The sequence below is a fragment of the Ischnura elegans genome, chromosome 4 (assembly GCF_921293095.1).
Source record: "Ischnura elegans chromosome 4, ioIscEleg1.1, whole genome shotgun sequence".
NCBI classification, from domain to species: Eukaryota; Metazoa; Arthropoda; class Insecta; order Odonata; family Coenagrionidae; genus Ischnura; species Ischnura elegans.
Window position 1 is genome coordinate 33828513 of NC_060249.1, and position 27144 is coordinate 33855656.

General features: G+C 38.5%; 2 protein-coding genes across 2 annotated transcripts; one reads left to right on the plus strand and one right to left on the minus strand.

Moving 5' to 3' along the window:
• Positions 1-3027: 3027 nt before the first annotated feature.
• Positions 3028-5504, plus strand: LOC124156846 (myb/SANT-like DNA-binding domain-containing protein 3). Its single transcript, XM_046531339.1, has 3 exons — positions 3028-3196; positions 4025-4307; positions 4665-5504. Exons 1-3 carry the CDS (start codon positions 3032-3034, stop codon positions 5066-5068), a joined length of 852 nt encoding a protein of 283 aa, XP_046387295.1. The 5' UTR covers positions 3028-3031; the 3' UTR covers positions 5069-5504.
• Positions 5505-7759: 2255 nt separating this feature from the next.
• LOC124156847 (putative nuclease HARBI1) lies at positions 7760-10632 on the minus strand. The gene is made up of 6 exons (XM_046531340.1): positions 9988-10632; positions 9849-9905; positions 9527-9745; positions 9131-9339; positions 8739-9030; positions 7760-8357 (listed from the first exon to the last, which is right to left on the minus strand). Exons 1-6 carry the CDS (start codon positions 10252-10254, stop codon positions 8337-8339), a joined length of 1065 nt encoding a protein of 354 aa, XP_046387296.1. The 5' UTR covers positions 10255-10632; the 3' UTR covers positions 7760-8336.
• Between the last annotated feature and the right edge of the window lie 16512 nt (positions 10633-27144).

Genomic DNA, 27144 nt, shown 5'->3' on the forward strand with positions numbered 1-27144 from the left:
AGGAATACGTGGAGGATCTCTATGAAGGAAGGAACAGACCGGAGAGATAGACTTTAGAGGATGAAAGTGAAGTGGAGGAAGATAATCTTGTGCCGGGGATATTAGATTCGGAAATAGAGAAATTAATTCGTGATATGAAGGTCATGAAAGCAGTAGGCGTGGACAATATCCCGTGTGAGCTACTGAAAAATCTAGGGAAGGAAGGTAAGAAAAGGTTTTTCGAACTAGTACGCTGGATCTATGAGGAGGGATGTTGGACGGAGGATTTCGTGAAGACGGTTTTAATCCCGCTACCGAAAAAGAAGAAAGCTGTGAAATGCGGAGATTACAGAACTATTAGCTTAATATCGCACGCGGCGAAAGTGGTACTAAGGATATTGAACAGACGAATGAAGGCGAGGGCAAACGAGTATTTGGGCGAAGATCAGTTTGGTTTCAGAAAAGGGAAGTCAACTCGTGATGCAATAGCAGTAATGAGGTCCCTCGTCGAGAGGAACCTAGAATATGAGCAGGACGTGTATGCCTGCCTTATGGATTTTGAAAAAGCTTTCGATAGAGTTAACTGGGTAAAGTTATTGGATATTCTCAAGAAAATAGGAGTAGATTGGAAGGATAGGCGACTGATTCGTAATCTGTATAAGGCCCAGACTGCGCAAGTGAGGGTAGCGGACGGAGAATCTGGGTGGGCAAGAATGGGACGAGGAGTGAGGCAAGGCTGTCCTCTTTCGCCGCCTCTCTTTAACGTGTACGCTGAAGAGATGGTAAGGGAAGCGTGGGATGAGTTAGAAGCTGGAATAAAAGTGGGAGGAATGATGTACATATCAGTGAGATACGCGGATAATCAGGCGTTGATTAGCCAGTCAGCGAGGGGGCTTCAGGCTCTAGTGGATGCGTTATACGAGCGTTGCGAGGAGTATGGGATGAGGATTAATCACAAGAAAACTAAGGTAATGCGGTTTTGTAAAGCATCGCGAGCGAGGAATGTGAGACTTAAGATAAAAGTGGATGGTGAAAAACTTGAGCAGGTTGGGCAGTTCAACTATTTAGGCAGTACGTTAGAGGAATACGGATGCAGTAGTAAGGACATTAGGAAGAGAATAGCATTTGCAAAGGAGGCGTTCATGATTATGTAGGAGCTTCTGACAGGATCGTTATGTAAGAGTTTAAAGAAAAGGTTAGTGAAGAGTTTGATTTGGAGTGTAGCGCTCTACGGTGCGGAAACGTGGACACTGGGGAAAGAAGACTAGAGAAAACTGGAGGAATTCGAGATAAGGGTGTGGTGGAGAAGGGAGAGGGTGAATTGGACGTAGATGAGGAGAATCGAAAAAGTGCCGGACATGATGGGTGAGGAGAGGGATCTATTAGATGAGATACGGAGGAGACAGGAGGTATGGATGGGGCGAGTACAAAGCGGGGAGGAGATGTTAAAAACTGTGTTGGAAGGTAGAATGTTAGGCAAATGAGGAACGGGAAGGAAGACAATATAGAATTTTTAGATAGATTGGAAGGGAGTAGGCCTTACAGTGAATTGAAGAAGGTAGCGCTGGAAGGAAAGGGAGGCTCCCAGAGTACTTATTTAGTACTCCATAGAAACTCCATCTTAATCGGTAGAATACTGTAATAATAATAATACTTAAATGTTTCTAATTCAGCCTGATGTTTACTCATGCATTGGCTTCGTAGTCCTGGGATAAGATTCGGTGTATAATTAAGTTTATATAAGGCAAAAACTGTGCTTTGAACTTACTAATATTTTAATTCTGTGCGTGTCGCTCATTTCCTCATTTTATACAAAGCTCTTTTTTAACTTTACAAGCAACATCCTTGTCTGGAAAGTTTCTTCGTGAATCTAAATAATCTTAAAAATAACTTTTTTAACTCTCTCCATTTATCTAATATTTCCTTCATTTTGAAACGTTTTTACCTCTGATCCAACCATAAACCCACGCAATTGACCTTTTGCATTTCCTCTTGCCCGACCCTTGCCTCGTCTCAATGGCGGCTGATTTAGTGAGGAAAATCTTTTTTAATTTTTCAGACCGTGGCATTTTACGAATTCTTCGATAATAGGGTATTAAAATTCATCAGCGAAAAGGTTTCCATCCTCATTTCAGCAGAATATACCGAAGTATTTAGAACATAGTCTCAAACAAAAAATAAAAATAACAGCAAAGAGTTGCGATCGGCAGTAAATTTATCTCACATTTATTTGATCTCATTTATTAAGCGATATGCTTGTTTTTTTTAGCGATGAAATGTTTCAAGGTTCTCGATGTTCAGAGCAGAAATGAGCAACAAACACGCCGAAGGTATTGTTGCTAGGTTATAGTGGACTTAATAATAAAACGTTATTGTACTTTTCCACACGGTTTAATTATTACGACCGGTTTCGTCGCAGAGGCGACATCATCAGGTACAGAATCCGTTATAATAACAGTTATTTTGTTCTTGTTTATCTGGTTGCTATTACGTTGGTAGGGGAGGGTTGCGTCGGGGTTGGAGCGTCACTCCAACCCCGACCAACGTAATAGCAACCAGATAAACAAGAACAAAATAACGGTTATTATAACGGATTCTGTACCTGATGATGTCGCCTCTGCGACGAAACCGGTCGTATTAATTAAACCGTGTGGAAAAGTACAATAACGTTTTATTATTAAGAATGGATTTTCACAAGGTAAAGCCAGAAACAATCAAGTTTATAGTGGACTTGTTCTCCAGCTTTACTGCTGTTGCCACTGTCCTGTGTATTAAAAAAGTAAAACCCTTAGGGCCGTATTTTTAAACAATACTCCTATCGCCGGAGTAGGATGAGAAAGAGTTGTATCTCCATCTAATATTCGCAGTCAAGAACGTTCCTACAGCAACACCAAACTCCTCCTCTTCGAAGTAGTGAGTGTTGAGTTGATCGCTGAAATTCTCATATCTACGTCATGCTGTGTGTGACGTTTGCTGCCCACAGTTCATTGCGGCAGGAACGCATCAACAAAAAGAAGGATCGCTTTCATTAATTAAAATGGAGGACAGCAAGATGGTCCGACTTACAAGGGAAGAGACGAAGTTGTTGGTTGACATCATCAATAAGCGTCGGGAGGTTTTGGAGAGCAAGAAGACGGATGCATTATCGAATGCAAAGAAGGCGAGAGCTTGGTTGGATGTGCAGGACGAATTTAATTCGAATGAGTTTGTCCGGAAGGTAAGTAAGTTTGGAAGTATGATGGTGATAAATGCGTTGTCTAATTGTTGAAAAGATATTTGTTTCAATGAACGGTTTATTATGGGAAAGGGTTACGGATTGATCGTTAACTATTTAACTTAGTCATTATTTTAAAACTATCGAGAAATTCGGAGACATTTTCACGAAGGGGCATTCTGCGAGTGCGACTATCTATGCTCCGCGGTTCGCGAGGCAGATTGCTCACTTTCAACAAAAATCTAACATAACTCGTGTAACTCTGTTGGTAACATGTACGTATTTTAAGTTTCTGGCAATCATTCATTGATTTTGGGGTTTAAAATCAGTCGGCAAGTTTTTTTTTAATTCTTTGCGGAAATCCTCACAAAGTGCATTTTGGCGGGAATTTGCAAAAAAAACCTTCGTGATTATGTCGTGGCCAGACATTTTCCATGAAACGTATTTCTCTTGATTCCAATACAAGATGAGACGTGATTTGCGCCATGCAATACAAGTAACTCTTATTTTCCTGCGCCGAAATTAAAAGCTTCACAACAACAAGTCCAAGTTTATGGAATGTTAATGGAATTATTGTTGTGAAGCTTTTGGTTTCGGCGTGGCATGGGCGGGGTAGCGGTAACAATTGCAACGACTCCGCAATGGTGGCGGAGTGGCTGTCATTGTTATTTCTGGGCAAAGTAAGTAAATTTGGGAATTTGTCAATCAATCAATCAAGCATTATCAATTGTGGCTGTAGTGATGGATATTCATTTTTTGCTTGTTTACAAGTCCAGCGATTTATTTTATGTCGTAATCCTCAATGTGATGGATAAATTTTATACCTCACAGCGCACCGCCAAGCAATTGAGGAAGAGTTGGGATAATCTCAAGATGAGAAAGCGGAAAGAGCTGGCTAATGAAAGGCAGGAGAGGATGAAGACTGGTGGCGGGCCAATGCCGTCCACCAGCAGGGAGGATTTCCCTCCCGAAATGGAAATAGCCGTGCCGTCAGTCTCCTATTCACCGCCGAATGCTGGGGACTGTGATGCGTTCGCGGTCCCTAGCGTTTCTCCGGTGGGTAGGGAGGGGTCCCCGGAGTGTTTGCTTCCTCACAATATTTCTGAAATATCAGGTAAGTTTATTAAAAATAGTGGTTATTTACCTATCATTAGTGAAGGGAATTCCATAGTGTCATACTGAGATTATTATGAATGAAAAGAGTATTATATGACATCTGTCAGTCAATAGTTATTAATGTTGTACAGTGTCATGATTATGTACAAGAGAATTCAACTTCGTCAAAGAGAAATTGACTTGCATCATATTAGCCGTTGTGTATTATGTTGCTATTTTTGTGCTACATTTGAAAATTGTAATTGCATATGAAATCTAATCTTAATGACTTAGGTTGAGTTTCTTGATACCATTTCCAGGAAAGTTATCGGATATTTTTCATTTATCAACGGTGCACTTTCTGATATTTCCTCAGATTTGGAAGGAAGACCTATAGAGGAAGCATACACTCCGAGGATCCAAGGTGCAGGGACCTCTTCCAGTTCAAAAAGGGCACGATTTACCAGGGAAGCGGCCATTGAGAAGGAGATGGAAGCTAGGCTGGAGTACATGGCATCTTATAATGAAAAGGAGGATGCCATCCAGCGGATCCGGAAGAGAGAAGCAGAGATTGCATATGCAATCAAGGAGCAGGAGCTAGCCAATGCCAAGGCTGCTGGAAAAATCATCCAGATGGAGGAGGAATTTAAGAGGCGTATCCAAAGCATACAGCTTCAAACAGAGGAGGCGAAGTTGAAGCATGTGGTACTTGTTATGATGTATTACTATTCTGATGATAAAACTAGTTTAGTAACAGCCGAATACATGAGTAGAATCTGAAATGAGCTAATGAGGTAATAATCATTCATATCGTGAGTTCAAAATGTTTCAAACTAACTTTCAATAAGAAAAGCATTCCCTTCACCTCTTAGGACTATCCGTTCTTCCTTATCTTTTTGTTTGTTTGTTTGATGATATGCCTGCAATAATGAATAATGTAACGTTTACAGCATGAAGTAATATCTTTACCAGTGATGGACGGTTGTCGGAGGGAATGCTATGCATCCAGTTCTTCATGAACACATTTCTGTTTCCACTCATTCCCTTTGCCTGTTATTGAACTTGTTATATCATCCCACATTAAAATATTAAATTCATTAAGGCATGGAGTACTTCCTCTATTTTGGTATTATTTAAAAGTTCACTGAAGTAAGTATTCACAGGAATTGACAATGAAGCTAAAGGTACATTCTCATTGGTTCTTACAAAATGCATGTCAAGGTCATATCCTTTCTTTCTTTTTTTTATTTCTATATTTTCTCTGAAAAGGTTTTTGTTGTGGACTGAGTTCTTTTTTCTTCAATATCATTCAACTACTGGAAAAGGAAAAGTTATTTCTTACTAGAGTGCTTTGTTATTCATTATCCCTAAAATGTTTGTTCTTTTACCTAGTGAATGGTGATGCCAATGCATTTCATGTTAAAATTCTCCCTTATCTTGAAGTTATCTTTAAGTTATTTGCCTATGTTTCTATTCTAAAGGTTGTTCAGGCTAATACATTCATTAAAATTAGCAAATTTTAAGAATAATGATAACAAAATTCATGTATTTTAAGTTTCATGGTCGTTTCAGTGTGAACCTGTGTGTTTCAGCCTGCAGAGTTGGCAAATTAGTGATGGGATCTCAAACTTTCAAATGCTAGCACTAGCTAACTGTTTAGTATATGAAGTCTTGCTGTTATTTAACCCAGTATGCCTAAATTTAATCCATGCAATGCTCCCTTAAATTAATAATAATAAATAATTAAAAGCATGTGCATGACCTTGCATTTGCATTTTGATATGAAGGTCTAATGCATGATTTGAGGGGCCTAATTATGTCTGTATTGTTGTTTGGAGTTCATATGTATCATATGCTTATATGCCAATTTCTTTGTAAGCTTTCAGATACGCCTCTATGAATTCCTCCTCCACCTTGGCATTGGTTTGCTCCTCCTCCTGCTTCTCTCTCCTGGACTGCTGGATACCTCTGTCTCATTAAAGATGCCATGTCTCCTGCCTGCTTCCATACCTTCTCATGGACCATTTCCTCTGGTAATGGTGCCCTTTTTGTAACTGGAAAGAGATCCTCTGCACCTGCACGGCTATTTCCCATCCTGCTTGACTCCTGCCTTTCATTAGCCATATCCCAACTCTTCCTCATGTAATTCTGCACATCCAACCAGCAATTTTGCCTTCTTTGCATGAGATTTTGCATCGTCTTCTTGCTCTCAGAAATATGTTTTGTGTGTCAACCAACAACTTCGTCCTTCCTTTGTAATTTATTATTATAAATTACCTTGCAATAAAACAATTCAATTGAACATGGCTAATGTTATTTAACTGCATTTCCCATTCCTTTAATTGCTCTTTTTTTCTATCTGTTCAGGTAATTTGGAGGCATGGGTAAGGGCAAGGTGTAATGTAAAAATTATTCATAATTTTATGCATTCCTTTTATACCATGAGTGGTCAACATCAAAGGTGTAGTATGCAGTTCAATATGAAGCAATTTCTTTTGGATAATTTTAACATGGTACTGAAGGTAACACAAACTATTGTTTGGGAAAAAGTTTGCATAGCAAATTAAGTGAGTAATATCTATGTTGTCATTTCAGTCATTACTGCCAAGTGGTTATCCATTGCTGCCCTAGTATATAGTTGCTTTCACATGAAATCGTAAACTATGTCTGATAATACCATCCGTGAATGAACATCATTTAATACTAATGAAATACTATGTTTACACAACTCCACTTTAAGTAATTTCAATCCTTAATCAAGGCATTGCTATCGTTGTAGAATCAAAGTTTTTAAAGACATCATTTAATATTCAACGTAGTTTCAGTATGAAGGTTGATGTAACTCATGACTATTCTCCAATGTTCTAGTGCTCTATTGCTGACATCAGTTCCTGATATACATTATTGATTACCTGCTCCATGTTATAAAACATGTTTGCCTACATAGAATATGTAATTATGGAAAGTTGGAAAACCTTCCATCACCTTTCTCTGTAGATCTTCCCTTCGATCAGACATTCATAATGGGACTGACAACCATTCCAATTTTTAACGAAAAGTAATTTTGCTAAGGTTGTTTTAAATGATGCTAAATTTAAGACATAACTATTGGATTTAATTAACTTCCTGAAATTAAATTGTCAATACCATTTTTTCCATAATTAATCTGATCACTTGTGTAATTCATGACTATTTTTCCATTCCATTGAATGTATTTCCTTGCATATATGAAATGGAAAATGTTAAAGGGCATAACATGGTCCTTGGTTTTGCCTGTAAGATCAATTTCAGTATAATAAATTATGATAAAAAAATAATTGTCAAACAGATAAAGGTCTGAAATCAGGATTATATCCATGAAAAGAGATAATTCTAGCTGTTGTCACTCACTGTATTTTCCTATCTGTATTTATCCATTGCAAAGTTAGAGGGTATTCTTAAGCAGAGAGGGAAATGAAGGAACAACCTACATAGTTTTATATCAGAATAACAATTTTATTAATAACATAAACATCCATTTCAATTCAAGAATACAATGAAGGTACGTTATGGAAGAGCCTTACATTTGTGTTGGAAGAATACATTAAAGGGATAGGTAGAATCCCATTTATTCAGAAGCAGAATTCCTCAGCAACCGCAGTTTGCCTCATCCGGATATTTTCAAACCAAAAATTGCCTTGAGATGAAGTTGTCAAGTTCAGCATAAGATACTGCACAATGCAAGCAGTCCTGGAGATGTGGATTGTACTGCAACCATGCTCCTCAGTAGGCGAATTGTTCATAGATGTTTTAACAAATAACAGAAATAATGAATATATTTACAAATGGCAGATTAAAGCTCATGATGCCAAATTTTCAAAAGTAAATGACTTACGAACCCCAATGAGACAAATGACATCCTCGGAGTTAGTTAGTATCCTCTATACCTTTGGTCTGCTTCCTTGGACAAGGTGCCACACCACATGAAGTTATTTACATGCCACAAGAATTCATGGGTCATGAAGTTCTTCCCATTGTGTTTATGCAGAATCATATCCTATGCCACGCTCTAATGTTCAAGAACATTGACCTATTTAAAAGGAAAATGACATTGCATGACTTCATTGGTGCACATCATGCATACCTTACAATTACAATTTTAAGGGCTCCACATATTTAATAATCTTGGTAAATGGAACATTGCTGTTAAATGTGAAGATTAAATTGGTGTATTTACAAGAATTCAGAACTCTGAATATAATAAAAAATCAAATGGAATCTTATTCTATCTCTTTCATAGTAAATAAAATTTTGAAACTTAAAATTAAAATCTTTATAACCAGTTTTATACACATTCCCAGTTTTGAATATTATTTCCTTCGTTGGTATCACATAAACTAAGCCAAATACCTACAAATACTAGTGGAACTGTTTATTTCCATATCATATTAATTTTTTCAAATATAATTACCTCATCACCAAAATGCCTCTCTATGAATGCCGCCCGGATGGCATTTGGGCGACCGTGAACAGGTTGGAGTCTTTGTACAGGGACTTCCAACCTGGGCATAGCTGGCATACGATCAGGCATAGGATCATGATTCTGCATAGCCACATTGTGAAGAACTGCACAAGCCAAAATGACCTTCTGTGCAGTAAATAACTTCACGCGGAGCTTCATACTGAGGCATGGAAATCTACGTTTCCACACCCCAAATGTACGCTCCACGGTGCACCTTGTCCTAATGTGGGAGATGTTGTACCTGAAAGGATAGTTTTCTTAAAACACCATATTCAAGGTATTGAGATGCTGTAATATTTGTCAAAATTATGACATTAATCACAAATACTCTAATTTTTTACCTCCTCTCGGAAGCAGACACTGGTCTTAACACTGGAGTAAATAGATATGGTAATAGAGGATACCCACTATCTCCTAGGAGGATGCCCTTCACCTCATTGGTTTCAAGTCTTAACTTGAGTCGACTGTTATGGAAAATTCTAGCATCATGAGCTGAACCTTGCCATCTGCAAACTATATCCATTATTTCCATATTTGGACCGGCAACGACCTAAGTAAAAATGAAATAATAAGGTACAACTTACAGCACTTGTTAACTTGAAAACAATAAAATTAAATCATTGGATTCTAAATAATAGTGCAGAAGAAACTTGAAAAAATAAATAGTGTAACATAGAGAAATCTATCATATTGCAGCAACGTAATGATGATAAATTAGTAAATACACATATACATACCTGCACATTTAGCGAAAACCATCCCTTCCGGTTTCTGTACAATTCGCCTAACTCTCCCCCCGGACTCACAATGGGAACATGGGTGCAGTCAATACAACCCACAACTCCAGGAAATTGACCTTTCTCATAAAACGTTCTCTTACATCTAGCAGTATCTTCATCTGAACTTGGCAACTTCATGTATCGAGGTAATAATGCCACCAGGTCATTACTGATGCTCTGTAACGATTACGAAATATTTTTCATAAAATACTTAATAAGTTTTCCCCTACAAATGGAAAGTTTACGTTCATAAAAATACCAAACTAACAGGAAAACAAACCTTAATTACTTTTGACACCGTCCCCTGCGCAACTCCGGCCAGATCGCCGCAAACTAACTGGAAACGAGATTTAATAATGTATTTCATGGTCAACGGGACAAAAAACATTTATAAATCTTACGTAAAAGATACCACATACCTGGAATGACCCGGTGGCGTAAAACCTCAAGGCAATTAGCAGCTTCAAAATATCCGGAATCGGCAAACCACGGTTGCTTAAACGCTCACTCCTCACATAAGGTAATAAAACGTCTGATACCGTTCTCTTCGAGAAGCGATACCTCTGGAGGAATTCCGCTTCTGAATAAAACTCAATGGGATTCTGCCTATCCCTTAGGTGCATTCTTCCAACATAAATATACGGCTCTTCCATCGCGTACCTGGCAAATTCAGCGTCCATTTTCATGCAATTGTTGTAAGTTGTTTACTTCATTGCTATTTACCACATTAATATTATTAAAATATTATTATATAATACCATAATATGGACTTAACTTCTTTCTTTCCTTTTATACGTTTCCTTATAACAGGCATATACGATGAAATAAATAAACATCGTCAGGTTAAAAAAGCGTAATTTTCATGGAATTTTGATCGTATACTGCAAAATGTGTCTGTAAAAAAATGCCAAAGTCCGGAGGTTAACGACGCATTCCGCCATATCAGGCCTTGAAACAGTTCCTACAATTTAGTAGGGTGGTCTAATCCATGCTCAAAATAGTAGGGAGAAAATCGGTATGCTTGTAGATGGAGTTGATCCCACAAAGAAGGAGGTACGTTTAAAAAACGCTTGGAGGTTGATATCCCCCTAGTAACGCGTCATACAGGAAGAGATGTTCCTCTAGGAACGTCTTAAAATACGGCCCTATACTGTTATTAGACCTATCGGTGAAAAAAATATCGATGTTGCCAACTCTCTTACGGAAAAGGACTAGGAAATTTACAAAAGTTACTCACTGCTAGTCGCTATGAAACATTGGCCTTGTCTTCCAGCGTGCGTTCCAAGTAATTAAAGTATCTTGGACTTTTTGAGAAAGTAGGAAATTTGGCAGTTGCTGTTTATAATGATCGAGTGATTATCTGATTTTAAATGATTTTAATATTCCGGAAATCAATGTTGCCTTCCAAATTTTGGACTCATAAATAAATGAAAATTTCCGGTCAGCGGGAATGATATCATAATACCCAACAAATCATCTATTTTATTACGCTTAAGATATTTAATAGACATTTGCTAATCCTTAAAGGCACATATGGGATTGAGAATACGCTCACCGGAGTAGCTTGATTTTTAGGACCTCCGGCACAAATCAACGAATCTGTGCTCCCTAAGGCCCTTAATCGAGACTCTGCCACTTTTGGTATCAAAAAAGTCCCTTTTGATACCATTGCAAATAAATAACTTCTTTCGCACCCCATCATAGAACCAATAAAATTTTTGCGTTATCCTTAAATAACTAAAGTTATTTTCCCAAAATACATTTCGATATTTTGTTATTATATGTGCTTTTCAAGAATTCCAAGACTCTTGGGGTCACTGGGTTTCGCTCCGAAGGCCCGCGTAGTTGCTTCGCCATAGGTTCAGGCATCTAGTAAATATTCTGCACTACGTGAGTAGTGGTGCCCGTTGCTCCCTGCGTGACGGAGCTGACTGATACGTCGTCGCTATGGAAATGCCACTCGCGAACGCGAAGTGCGTGGAACGTATATAAGGGGGAGAAATACTCGGGAAAAATAAGGTAGGCGTCCTTAAGAGGACCACGGGATGGAAACGATAATAATAAAAAAATGAATACATACATGCGTGAATGCTCAAACTGCGGAAATCGCGCATATGGGGGGAGCTTGCCAAGGGAGTATTTTTTCGTCCTCCGAAGTCTGCATCGTGGGGAGCGGAGAGATATGGGAAGCATTCGATCTATCGTCATTCCCCCGCGCGCGAGTTGGTGACTTGACGGTTGGCTGGATGCAAACATGTCCCCCGCCGAAGTATGCTGGAGCGGCTGGAGGGGAAGTGGGTGCTCAAATCAGGCGATGGGGAACAATGCGACGGGTTGTGCAAGGTAAACAGCCCCCTTTACCTGCACTCGCGACGTTTGAATTGCCACCTCGGGGCATTGGGTAGGTCCTTATCGGCCCAGTTCATTGCGTCGACTCAACGCCGAGAATAAAATATGCGTGGACTAGTTAGGTACCCTCTCTACTTGTGATTGCCCTTCTCATCCGTGCTGACATCGGGACGGGAAATCGTTGCGAAAGATAGAGAGCTTATTGCTCAAGGGTAAAATCAATCAATTCAAGCAATGATAGCGGGCGTTACTTTATTTGAATAAGGTGTTGATAAATATTAACAGGACAGAATGCATAAATTGCGATTGGAAAAAAATCCCCTCCACTGGGAATTGAACCACGTATCTTTGGCTTTTACAGCCTTTACACAGAACTCAACGCTATTAATTTTTGCTTCATTTTCAAGGAAATTTTACCTAAGTACAAGGCGTTAATTGTTGGATAGGTTCTTTTCGTTTAAAATGACTTAGATGAAATAGTTAAAATTTGAAACATTAAATGTTAAATGCCTTCAAGCGCTCCTACTAAAGTTACCCTAGCACAAGGCCGAAGCTAGAGTCATCTCATCTCCGTTGTTTCTTGCGTAGGCGAAATTATACATCTTGTGTTGGGTAAAGTTGAAGATTAATTAATGTATAAATTGATTATGATATGTGACGACTGTCCAGGTTAAACCGCTTCTTAGAGATCTGACTACACTTCCTTATCTTACAAATGTGGCATTACATGATATTTCTAACAGAAAGGGATAATATTTGGATAGTATCATCACATGTTCATCATCATATATCATCATCATGTTTATATGTCAGCATGACCCTAAGATTATGATGGTAGCCAAAAAACAGGTTGTCCTTAATGGTTACCTAAAGTTACTCCGTTTTCGGTAATTAATTCTATTCTGTAATTTTATTTTTTGGAGTAATAAACAATTATTATTATTATTATATCATTATTATTATTTTAAGTTTCTAGTTTTAAAGGTATTTTTGAAGCACTAATGGCCATTCTATTTTTTTCAAATTTCAATCCATTGTTTCCTTATTGCTTTTATCTATTCTTTGACTGAAATAAACGCATCTTCTATGTCAAAGCCATGTCATTTCGAGGGTTTTAATTTTTATAATCTTGCAAATCCTCTTTCTCGCTGCTATTATCGCCAAATCAACGCTTAGTGTGAGCTGGTTTCGTGCATTTGAAAATCGTTTTCATCGAGAAAATTAAAAACAACTACCATTGACATATTCAAACAGCTCTTTGACGACTTTTTCATCCTTGAAATGCTATTGAAAAATGTGCAAATGGTTTTCAAATTACTCCCATAAGTTTTTCTCGGTTAATTTTATCGTTGATTGTTTAAGACTTAGGTATTTTAGCCGTACGGTATACGCCCTCTGAGGCCATTGATCTCTAACTCACTCACTCCCAGGGCAATTTATGCCCTATTTAAAGCCGCACCAGCAATTTCCCTGCATCTCTTTCTGTCCGTTGCTCCCTGTTCGGAATCTCCAAACTTCTAATAATCAGACTTTAGTTGGTCCTACAAGTTCTTTCATGGTCTCCGTCAATCCGGGTTTGCTTTAGAACCTTCTTCTTCTTACTCCTGTCTTCTTTTCTCAGCACGTGACCAAACATTCTTATTATACTGTACCAGATTTCGCCAAAAATATCGCTGTTCCGGTAGAGTTCTCTGATCTCCAATTTAAATTTTCTTCTCCACCTCTTTTGTTCATAAGTGGGACCACATATCTTACATAAAACTGTATTTTCGAACAATATCAATGATTTCTCTCTTTTTTTTAGTGTCCGCGTCTCTCACGCATAGATCGGTTTTGGGCAGATTATTGTTTTATGTTTTCTTATTTTTGTTTTATGGGATAGGTGTTTAGAAGAGAAGATCCTCAAGTTATTTATTTGCTTAGTTCAGTTTTTTTAAAATTCCAGTTTCTTCTCTATTAACATGCAAAATATTCACTCCTATATATGTCCTTCTATTCGTATAGGGCCTGTCTTATGTGAAATTCTCGTGAAATGTATGCACTTGGTTTTCTGAAATCAATTCCAATGTCTCGAAATTTCTCTCGAGTTCTTCTGTTTTATTTGGTGCCCTCGGCCTCGTGATTCTTTCCAACTGATGCAGGCTTAAGTGGTTCGTGTGCATTTCAGAAAGCGCCAAAGTCTGTAAAGGAGTTTATTATTATTTCATTTTGATCTGATGGCATTATTCTAGTAATTCCCTCCATAATTCCGTCCTCTGTGTTTGTATATAAAATCTTGTCATCCAAAAAACCTTATTATCTTTGAAAAATAATTATATGTCACCAGAGTCAAACTAGTAGAAAAGTAAGAGCTAGAAGACGATTTAAAATTCCAAAATGCCGAACTACGGTGTACCATTTCTCAACCTTAAACTCTGCGATAAGAATATGGAATGAAATACCGGACCACATTGTTAACTGTAGCACTGTAAATCAATTCAAAATGAAAATGTATGCTTATTTACTTGAACAATGTAATTGTAATTAAAATACTGTAATACTATATATCATTAGTACTGTAAAATTGTATTTTCATTTTTTCTTTGTTGTTCACTGCTGAGACTTATTTGTAAAATGTGTTATGTTCCATAGGACAAGGTCCTAGAACAATTAATTTACTAGTATTACCATTAGAGCGGATTCCGAACTGTGGACTTGCGGTGACTTGGCCACGGAGTTTGGGGTCCGGGTACCTCATTTTGCACGCGGACCGTATTTCCAATCGTAACTTGACCTGTTCAATGTTTCAAGTCTCCCCCGGTAGTTTCCCACGTTTCCGAACTCGGCCCTGTCCATTCCAGGTAAAGAGAGATGGGGATAGGGAACACTCCCTTTCTTATTCTGAATTCTTCTCACTCTTTCCGAGACTTCCTGTTACGAAGAAATGGCGGTCCTTCCACCGAGTGCTCTTTTTATTTATTCAACTATTATTTTTTTTCGGACGACACGGAGATGCTTTTCTTCCACCGGCTGGACTCCTTTTGCTACCTCCTCTCGCTCGAGTCTTATCGTGCGTCGTTTATCGAAAAGAGACTCTCAAGGCGCTGTTCGTATTTGGTGGTCGGTGATGTGAAAATCCTGCCCCTTAAACTGACTTAAATAAGAGAAACATGGGAACGAGAGTGATGGAAAGTGGCTGGCAATTTTGCAACTGTTGCATCGCAATTGTTTTTGCATGTAGTAGCAGTTGTTGCATGGCTGGGAAATATCTATTCAGATCGAAGTTCGTTAATTGCGGCATCGCCTACCTCATAATAAAACTTGTTAATATGATTAATAGTAGCGGGCGTAACTTGGTGGAAATCCTTTATCGTGGGAGTTGAAGAAACAAGTTTTTTTTGTTTTCTGTGATAACGTTATGCTGTAACGAATACATGGTCGATCATAATAAATAACCGTATGGAAATAGACAAGTTTTTATTTCTTCAACTCCTGCGATTGTTAATATGATTTGGCGCATTTAAATTAACTCTTTCAGGAACGTATTTTTCTCCATATTTGTATAAATTTTTTATTTGACATTCCACCTTTTTTAACCATTTAAAAACTTTTACAAAATACTTTGGTAGTATTTCATGCTGTCAATTTTGCAGTCCATGTCAATAGTTATGGATAGATGTACAGCTCAGGAAGTAAGAATCCTCTAAAGGTCATTTTCATGACTGGTAACTGATGGCAGGTAATCTCAACCTTAACCCAGTATTGGAAGATATGACTGAAAGAGTTGAGTCATATGATTAAGATTTGACAAGCGTGATATAGTTATGATGATGCATATATTTTAGGATAAAATACATGTATACAAAATCCGTCATAGTTTTTTTCGCAAAATAACTATGATTATAATTGCCATTAATTTATGAACGGTTATTTCTATATTTTAGCCAAATAAGTGTGTAAATCTCGTGTAATTCGCAAATATTTGACGGTTTAGAAATTATAGTAATACATTAAACAAGAATATGTCCTACCTGTGAATACCATTGTACTTTATGTGAATATTATTGTGAAGGGAAGTCGGATTGGCGTTGCAGTAACTTACTGCAGATGGAGGAATTTATTTTTCAAGCGTCAATATCCAGAAGTCATAAATATCGGATGATAATAAGGTCATTAATATTCATTTTATACAGCTTATAATTTAAACATAGGGGAATATGTAAAATTCAATAATGGCGATTATTGAATTATATATTTTCGTTTTCTGCTAAAGCGAATGTAATTAAATAAACGTTAATGCTGCTAATGAGTAAAGCAGTGGGGGATCCAGGAAAGGGACAAAGGGGGGGGCTAAGTGGGTGTTATAATTCCAGCAGTGGGGGACGGAAAAAATTACCAGCGTCTATTCTATCTAGTGTAAATTCGATGCCTAAGGGGGGCTGCCAACCCTCATAGCCCCCCATTGATCCGACACTGGAGTAAAGTAATTGCATTTACCATGTATATAATATAAGTGTCTCAGTTAAATCCTCTTTCAATTCATCTATAATAAATGTGCAAGTAATTGCTCGCCGTAGCTATCCTTCTTGGCATATTTTATACTCGATTTGTTTCTTTAAAAATAAATAATCCTTATCATCATCCTTAAAAATAAATATTGTTGCTCCGCACCCTCCTGTTATGCTGCATTGCCATGAACACTTAGTAAAGAATTCCTGAAAGGAATGCTTCCGTGATGCGTCAATATGTGAAACTTTTGTGTGATTTCCTGATCGTGAGTTTATTCTTATGAACAATAGGTATTCTTATCAATATGTGTATATGGAGTAAAACGGACTAGACCTTAAAATTATTAAGGTGAAATATTTATAATTAGCTGATCAACACCTGGTACAGGCCGGAAAACACAGATACTAAATATAGTGAAATCTGTGAAGTTGTCGCTGTGTATTGTTTGAACAAAACCTGTGAGGAATCCGATTTAACATAGTTTAAATTACTTTTTAGTGAAAAATATGGGTTATTTAGCTTTTGAATCGCCTCCCAAACACGTTTAGATAGAGTAAAAAATTATGTGTTTCTGAGTGGCTTCTCATTATTTTAATCGTGGATGACGATTTCCACAAAATATTCGCTTGTAATCTTTGCCTTGCACGAAAGATCTGTCGAGTCAGCTCAACGTGCTGCGGATCTACTCACCTGTTTCAATTACATTAATCTTTTTTAAAGAGCATATGATTTTAACTTCTGCAAATTTTCCCAGTCTTAAGGAGATGATTATCTCTTTTGAATCATTATCACGACGAAACGGATTTATCTCTAGAAATAGATTAAAGTAGAATTTGGGAGGTAACTGATTACATGATTCTTAGTTCTTTCGCGTTGATTGACTACGTGAGGTCAATATTTCAACGTGAACTTATTCAGTAGCATCATCTTTTACGCTACTCTCATCAAAGATATCTTCAGGTACGGTGTATGCAGTCAAGTTTCTGCTGATAAACGTAAGGCCATTACGAAGACTCTTCTTTGAAGTGATACACTGCCTTAATGCCGTGCGTTTAAAGCTTGGTGGATACCAATTATATATAGCCGTTGGAATTTTATCATGGCATAGCCTGCAGGCAGAATAGGACTAAGAAACTAACCTCATAAAAATAGTACAGAGCTCTATTCCGGAAGGTATTATAGCTAATTTATTGAAATCCTATCTCCGAGGAAGAATAAATTTCAGATCGCAAGAGAAATTGACTATCGTTGGAACTTTGATTCGGGACTTGTGGAAGAAGGGAAAATACTCTTTCAACTTCATTAGTCCTCCACATTCAAGTGATCTAATGCTGCTCGTGTTATTGTGGTATTACTCCTTTCATTTGGACTTATTTTCCGGGTTAGTTTTTAAACGTATTGGTTAAAGTTGAGTGACGAGAGAGCTCGTAGGAAAACCCAGCACTTGTACTAGTCTGCGATTTACTATTGGTGGCAAGACATCAACTGCCCATTTTTTAGAAGAACTCGTCAGAGTAACTTTTGATGATAACGATGCATACCTTTGAATACGTGGTTATAATCACCTATTTTAACTGTAGAAAAATTCCATATATACGGTAACTCAGGCCGTGCTTCAGCCTGGAGGTTAGTTTAGAAGCGTGAGAATAAAGCTTTCGTCGAACGGAGGCTCGGACATTGAAAGTTCCCTCGCGGAGTCGGCTCATTCCTCGCAATTCATACTTTCCTTTTCCTGATCTTCGGCGCATGTCGAGGATTCATAATTGAGGTGTTCGAATTTATTTCCCGGATTTGAACCCGGTAACCTTCTATCAGTGCTCCATCGCTCCGCACCCTGAGCGTTTGACTGATTCTTTCGTTTATTCATAGTATTTCAATCCGAGGGTTGGCATCCCTCAGCCCGACCTTTATCAAATATATATACCTTCCATTCTTAGTGTTTCTCTTCTTGGTGTTCATCTTTATCTGTCCCAAGACTTCTCTCTAGTTTTTCCTCAGGTCACAATTCCTGCAAACTTGCCCTCCTTCATATTCCTCACATGGAATCCTTGCCTTATGGCATGGCCCACCCTTGGATCGTTCCTTAAAAATTATCGAAATCCACCACCATGCAATATCGCGCAATAAATACCAATACAAAGTAAAGTTAAAGAAACAATTTATAAGAACCTACATCTGGAGTATGCTCCTATACGGAAGTGAGGCATGGACAATGACCGCAGCGGAGAAAGCAAGGATAGAGGCCTTTGAAATGTGGTGCTACAGAAGAATGATGAAAATCAAATGGATCGACCGAGTTAGTAACGAGGAAGTCCTAAGAAGGGTAGGAGAGAAGAGAAGCCTCATGAAAACCTTAATAAGAAGACGGAACAACCTTATAGGCCACATCTTGAGACATGATGGCCTGATGAAGACAATCGTCGAAGGGCAAGTGGAAGGTAAGAATGGAAAAGGAAGACCCCGAACAAAATATATGGAACAAGTAAAGAGAGATGTGAAAGAGAAGAAATAGGTAGGAGTGAAAAGATTAGCTGATAGGAGAACTGAGTGGAGAGCTGCGTCAAACCAATCCTAGGATTGTTGACCAGTGATGATGATGATGATGAAAGTAAAGTTGCGCGACTCGTCAAAAACTGCTACGCGCGTACAGACAGCGTTACCCTGATGTTAAGAGACTGAATGAATTAGACTGAGAGCCGCTAGAGACTCGGAGGCTTCGCACAAGGCTTAGATTGCGTGAACAATTGAGGATAGATATATATTTAGGACCGACACGGAGAACATCTTAGAGCCACACTATATTTCCAGGTCCGACAGAAGCTATAAATTAAGAGAGATATTTTGCTGAACGGATACATATGGGAATTCGTTTTTACCCCGATCCATAAAGGACTTTAATAAAGGCTAGTAGTAATTTTTTTGAGCATTCGCATTCTAAATATTGACGGCTGGTGTCCTAGAAACCGCTGCTACACGCCTTTTTAGGCGGCTTGCGGGGTAGTATGTAGATGCACATCACCCGAATAATCGGATTCAATTAAGTTGCTTCAGAGTCACTCCTCCCGGCAGAGCAACCCTGTGCATTAATGGAGCATTTATTAGTAATTAGTAAACTATCGGCCATCATTGCCACTGTCGGTGATCAATTAATATAAGATATTATTTCGTGAACTAGTGTGGTATGGAGATGCCAAATGTCGTTTGCCTATACCAATCAGCCATTGATGTGTGCCATGTGTCATGCGGTCAGTATTTGATGCAAATGCCATGGTATATTTGGGTTGAATGATCTTAGGAGAAGGTTAAAACAGTTCTCTCGAAAATATTCTCCACCATCAGTATACGAACTCGAAGTTTCAGGGGGTGAATGAGTATCCACCTCTTGTGGTCCAACCTCTGTGCACGAAAGGACCTCGGTCGTAATTTATGCGCTCATCCCCTTGAATTCCGTTTTATTTTCATCTTAAATTTCCATCCCGCTTGCATCTCCCTCCCTCCTCACCTGCATTCGCATTTCCTCTTCTCCTCTTGCCTCAATGAATCCCTCCCCTACCCTCCTCCTTGGCTCTCATATATAATTTATTTCGTCCCCTTGCGGTAGTCACGGTCCGATGCATCGGGTTTGCCGGTGTCGCCGCCTCCTCCGCCCCTGCAGGCGCCTGCCTCTCCAAACCACCCGCTCGAATGAGGATCCAGAGACTCTCTCACGGCCCTTCGCCCATCCTTGGCCGCCTCACGACACCCCCTGGCTCGCCATTTAAATACAAATGGAAGTGGGGGCGGAGAGATATAGCGGAGAAGTAGTGGGAGGATGCTACTGGGCAGTTTTTGGGGGTTGAATCTCTCTTTTTCCGGGGGTGGTTGGGGAGGCTTCTTTCGGGAGGTTATGCGCGTGACAGGCTCCGCTGGGGATGGTAAGGTGTGGGGGTAAGACTGTGGAGTGCTGCGAAGGGGGCGCGAGGGAGAAGGAAGAAGTATGGGGATATAAATGTAGTATTTTTACGGATGTCGATAGACTTCACTGTTTTACCACCTTCCTCCTCACCTCTTCCCCATTCTTTCCCAATTCATTTTCTTTTTTCTTCGCCGTTCTTTTCTTCCCTGCTTCTTCTTACGCTACCTACTCTCCAAAATTCTGGAGCGGACTGAAGGAGGCAATACTTAAGGTCTAAAAACCGGTGAATACTTGCTTTCTGTGATATGACGCTGTTAAATAAAATACAAAGAATTACCATGCAAGAATAGTGGGTCGTTATGTGTTAAAAGATCAACTATTTTCGTACCGTCTTTTTCAGGGTACTCAGAAACAGATGGAATGGAAATGCGTAACAATCTGCTATACAGAGTTGGTATAGTCTATCAGTAAATATATTTTCCATTGAAATAAATACGAAAAAGTGCAAATTTAAAAAAATCAATGTTAATACTTTAACAAAATATTAATTAGATAGTTGACGGTTTTTGGAGTTTACAGGCATCATAATTAGATGTTTCAGCTGTTGTATAAGTGAGCCCACGAACCACGTATCATAACCGTATTGGAAAATGGAAAAGCTTTGTTTACAAAATTATTATGGCACGGAATTGACGATCAACACTTCAGATCGCCATAATTGGTTTTAGTGTTGGTATCCGCAAGTTATATCATTTCAATTGAAGGATTACTACGTTTTTAAAAATATTGGTTTTCCAGCATTTCACATCTAATTGTCAACTCATGCCATTGATCAGTCATAAAGTTGAGAGTAAGAAACCACCTTTGCAGATTACGTAAACGCATGCCAAAATACGCTAATAAAAAACTGATGGTCTCAAAAATTGATCAGCAGCTTCAGTCGATCCATTATTGTCTTTCACTCTGGAAAATGCAATAGATTTCATTTACCCTGATTTCACTAAATTGCTCCTTAGTCCAGTAACAGTTTACATATTGACTTTGGGACGCAAAATAAATATTATGTATAAACTTATTTCTCCATTTAAAATAAAAAAATGGTGCTTCTTGTGCCGCTGCGGATTTTGCCTCGCATATGAATTAATCAATGTGTAAATCACTATTTATGTGAAAGAGTAGGGGAAAAGCTTCTTTAGAAGCAATTTAGAGTGTAAGAAATGAAATCTTCTTATATATTTGATTCTCGGAAAAGAGAAGCAGAGTCATACGTAATGAATTGCGAAAGTACAAATGCGCAGGAAGTGAATTTAGATGCTTAAGTTGTATTCGTGATATGAAATTCTCTGCTTTATCGACCTTCTCCTCTCTTCCACATAATTTTTATATCCTTTCAAGCTCTCTTCTCTCTCGCTCTCTGAGATCAGAGATATTTAAATTCTCGAGTGAAGTAGTTTTCAGGTACAATTATGTCACAACATCAGATAGAGTTTGGGATAAGATTTCTTTGTGAGAAAAGAATTTTTTAAATTAAAACACTCAGGAGTCATTTACGTAATCACAATATATTTTGATATCCCGCAGAAGTCCTAACTTTGTTTGGAGTGTTTGAGTGTAATAAGTTCACTAAGGTGGAAGGTGTTGCTCGAATTATTCATCTGCCTCGTTACCCTCAACTTCCCTCCATGTTGCGATTATTTTTTATTCCTTTCCGACTGGCGCTCTTTGAATCACTCAAGTGATGAATAATTTCACTCCTTCATCCCTCATGGGAGTCGTCATCTTTATCTGTACGATGATAAAATATTTACTTTGATCTTTCGCAAACCGTAGAAAAAAAATCTCGTTCACAATTCATTATGTTAAAACAGTTTTGTTCTTAAGAGGTTATATGTACTTTTTGGTCACATTGGTTTCGAATAATAAATAATAGTTTCGAATTATTTATTTATGAGAGTCTTCTTTGCTATTGGGAAAGTGCTTTTCCCTTTCCTTCATCGTTTTGAAAACTTTGCTCTAAGTTATGAACGCAATGATTCTCACTAAATACCTTGAAATGCGTTGTAAACTGGGGTAAAATGTAGCGATTATTTGAGAAATGCAAACAAAAGAACGTCTCTGGTAGGCTTATTTCATTCTTCTTATGAGGGAGGGAGGCATTTCATTCTTCTTATGTCTTTACCTTTAGCGGTGGTGAATTGCCGTATAACAAAGTACCTTGGACGAAGTAGATACCATTTTCAAGTGCTCAGAATTGTTTTCCTTTTCAACTCTTCTTCATGCACAGCAAGTCTGTACGCATTGTGCTGCAGGCTATTTGCTTTTTATGTCCTATTTTCCTCGTAGTCGTGTACGGCAATAAATCTACGATGGCAATAGAAGCTACGATGAATAAAGCAAGATAAGTTCAAGCTGAAATATTAAGAATATAGGAACACTCATTCAAGGAAACTGGCATAAATACAAAGTCTCTTGTATTTAGTAATAAGAAGAACCTACATCTCTATGCTGCCTTTAATTATTTATTTGTCATTAAATGGTTCATTCGTTTTTTCTTTAATTTCGTTTGTATAAGAAAATGATGCCAATTATTTAAAAAAAAATTGTTATGAAGTTAAAAGAAGCATTCTACTTTAAAATTGAAATCTATTCCTCATTTGATTAATTGAATCAAATTAGATCTTCAATTTTTTATTCCACCCATTCCTACGGGTCAACCAAAATTGTAACTGCCGAGAAGGGTTTTTGAGTTTCCTGAAAACGTGGCTTACGAGCCTATGTTTGGCCCCTACGCTGTTTTTAATCACCTCAACTCTTTGATGAAAGAAATAGCAGTAACTGAAATGGTATTTGAAATATCAGTATGATATCTGTCGAACAGGAATATTATTGCACAATTTTTTTCGAATTTAAGTGGGAAGATGATGAAATTGATCCCATGTTTCTTCGTGCCTTTTTTTTTCATGTTTCAATCGAATCGTTACTGAAATCAGTAAATCAATATTTTTTTTCATAAAACCGTTCAAATGTGAATGTACGATCTTCGAAACTATTTGGACCCAAGAGATCGTAAGCATTTATATATATATATAAAAAAAATGTTAAATTTTAAAATTAAATATTTTAGCGCACGCCATAGAATTCATTTTAACATCTCGTATTGGCGACAAAAATACGAATTTAAGTTGATGAATGAGACCTAATGCCTTTCTTCGGAAGTTGATTATTTTTTAATTGAAACAAGGCTACATTTATTTTACGCCGACGGGTCAATTAATGCCTGGTTAGCTTGTTGTGTGTCTCTTGAAGTAGAAATATTCTTGAAAATCAGATTCATAAATACTAGATTGAAGAGAGCAGCGTGACTCTATGTGAGGCGTTAGCAGATGGGCCAGTTTACCCTTTGGTGAAACTTTCTCGGGCTTTGGGTCTCTTTTCTCTCTCACTCCCTCCGTCAAGATTTCGCCGAAGCTTTTGGTTTTGGAAGACTCATTCGTCGTTTTTCACGACAGCCACGTCTCGTGTTGAGTGGAGTTTGCTCCTTCGCTCCCGAGGAATGCCTTACATCTTTTGGTAGCGGCGGTATAATTGCAACGTCAATGAGCTCTCCTAAGTTTTCATGATATAACAAGATCAAGGACCCAGGTTTATCGAGTAAGGGATATAGGCTGCTTAAAAAAATGTTACTGAATGATACTGCCTGGGCAATTAGTCCCAGAAGTTGATTATTCTTGCTTAGAATTTTTTTATTGAAACAATGGATTTAGGATCCAAATATTTTTGGATGTATTATACCACCGTATTCAAAGGTTTGACGAAAATTCTTTTATTGTGTGATTGAGACCGGCTACTTTTTTTAAAATTATAACTAAACATATTTGCAAAAGTCTCTATCTTCTTGAAAAGTTTGTGATATTATCAGGGATGCTTTGTTATACCTAATTAATGCCAACAGCAAAATAAACAAAATCATAATAAAGTGAATAGTGACAAAGAAAGTGAAGCTGACTTGCCAACACCTTCTGATTTAGCAGTGAGACTTAGACGAGCATACCATTTTGGCGATACAATAAAGACAAATTCATTATTTCTCCATCTCTTGACACAAAATAAAAGCCTCTTGAGGAGCTGATCAATATTTTTATCGGAGCTAGGACTCTTTGATGAAGGACCCAGAATGATGTATGGGAGTGGAGATCCTAAGCGGTAGTGCTCCCACTAAACCTTTCCATTTAGATTTCCAAATTGGGGCTTAGTTCTATTATCATTCGGCGTTTAGAATGGATTTCCACCGTTGAGGCCCTCCCAGCCAAGTTCATTCCGGATTCGGATAAACGCCTAAGTTAGATGACAACGCTAGGATTCTTGTAATTATAGTGGTGGAAATGAACCGGGGAAGGGGGACGGGGGTGGTAAATGGCCTGCATTTTTCTTCCTCACTCAGATCCCGAGCTCTTCCCGATAGCTCTTCGACGGAGTCCGGAGTAATTCACATTTTTCTCCTCGAATTCCGGGGAACTTCCCGTATCGTGTGCTTCTGACAAAGTTTTTGGAGTGTGCGTGACTAAAAAGTTCGCTTCGGTACTTCAGAAAAAAATTCATAGTGCTCCGTATTCCGCCGAATTAAATTGAATCCCCTTTTTTTCCCCTCTTACCCCCAACAATCCTCTTCCGCTTGGGCTTCTTATAAATTATTACTTTTCCATCCCCCCTTCTCTCTCCCTCCAGACAGTTCCGCGAAACAGATTCTCTCCCCTCTACCCCACCCTTTTGTTCTCATCCTACCCTCTTCCTTGCTGAAATTTGTTCCTGTTACCCCTATTAAAGAGCTGGGCGGGTTTGGTGGGGTGGCGGACATAACTCTCCTTAGGAGCGGTTGGGGGGGAGTCATGTGACACATGAAAAAAAAGAAAACTGCTGGGCGTATCCCACCTCGTCAAATATTTAATGGTGGGAAAATTGAGACCGCATCTCTTTACGTATTCCTCCGCTGTCCTTAACCTCTGCTTCTGGCCCGCTTGGCTCTGAGGAAGCGCTCTGAAAAATATTTCGTCACCGCGTTTATTTTGGGTCGTTATATGTATATCTTTCGTTGTACGTATCTCTTTAAACATGTAAGCTATATAGTAGTGTGTTAATAGTACCAAAAATGGTGTGTTATGATCGTTATGGTGTTAGGAATTCTTCTCAGTAGGTGTATATTAAAGTTAACTTCTTTTTTTTAAACATTTATAAAACTTTTCTTTAACCCACAATGGTGTCAGGTTGCTAAGAAATTGCCAAGAAAAAAACTGGGATATGTATCCCGCCTCCCGAAAAATTAAAAGGTGGGAAAATTGGGACTGCATTATTCACAGTATAATTTCCTCCGCTGTCCTCAACTCTGGCTCTTGGGTCACGGACGATGGATAAGAGATACCATATGGAGGCGCTCTGGAATCTACTCGGTCACAAAATTTATTTTTGGTAGTAAGGAAGTTCTCACTTATCACATGCCGGCAATGATAGAATTAGTGAGAACACTAGCAGCAAAACCGGCTTGTTGTGCCATCAGGTGTGGCCGAATAGAAATTCTTCACCACCGGCTCCATCATCGATTTTATATTATTGCTCTTGCAGCGTAACTGGCTTGTTGTTGCATCAGGCATGATAGAATAGAATTTCTTCTCTATCGGCTCCGTCATTTATTTTTTATTAACTCCCCAGCAGTGAAACTGGCTTGTTGTGGCATGAAGCTTGAACGAATAGAAATTCTTCACATCCGGCTCCATCATCTATTATTTGTTAGTGCACTAGTAGCGGAATTGGCTTGTCGTGGTATCTAGCATGATGGAATATAACTTCTTCACTATCGGCTCCATTATCTATTTTTTAATATTGTTCACTGTGATAGAGTTTGAAAAATGAATTTGCCAGTATTTTTCCGATTTTCTATCTATCGTTCATCTCTCGAGCTACTCGCGGCAAAATAATATACTGTCTTTTTCCTTTCGTAGATAATTTGATCACAGCACGCGCTCTTGCCGAGCGAATTTTCTCATCTCAGCTACTTATCCGTCTCCCTTGGGTCTTTGTTGTTTACGGTGAGCGATTCCTTCCCTCCGTGAGCGGTTATCCCCGAACGAGTGAATGGACCGTCACTCTTGCGACGGCAGTGTAGAATTTAGATTGTGTATCAGAATAATATGTAGTATATTATTATTATAGTATTCTACTGATTAAGGTAGGTTTCCATGGAGTACTAAAGAAGTGATCTGGGAGCCTCCCTTACCTTCCAGCATTGCCTTCTTCAATTCACCGTAAGACCTACTCCCCTTTAATCTATCTAAAAATCCTATTCTTTTCCTTCCCCTCCCTCGTTTCCCTAACATTCTACCCTCTAACACCATTTTCAACATCCCCTCACCGCTAAGTACTCCTCCCATCCATACCTTCTGTCTCCTCCGTATCTCATCTAAAAGCTGCCTCTCCTCGCCAACCGTATCTAGCACTTCATCGTTCCTTTTCCTCTACGTCCATTTCACCTTCTCCATTCTTCTCCACAACCACATCTCGAATGCCTCCAATCTTCTCTCGTCTTCTTTCCTCAGTGTCCACGTTTCCGCGCCGTAGAGAGCTACACTCCAGATCAAACTCTTCACTAACCTTTTCTTTAAGCTCTTACGTAACGATCCTCTCAGAAGCTGTTTCCTGTTCATGAACGCCTCCTTTGCTAATGTAATTCGCGTCCTGATGTTCATACTGCTGTGTGCGTTTTCCTCTAATGTGCTGCCCAAATGGTTGAATTGCTCTACTTGCTCAAGTTTTCCCCATCTACTTTTATCTTGATTCTCACGTTCCTCGCTCG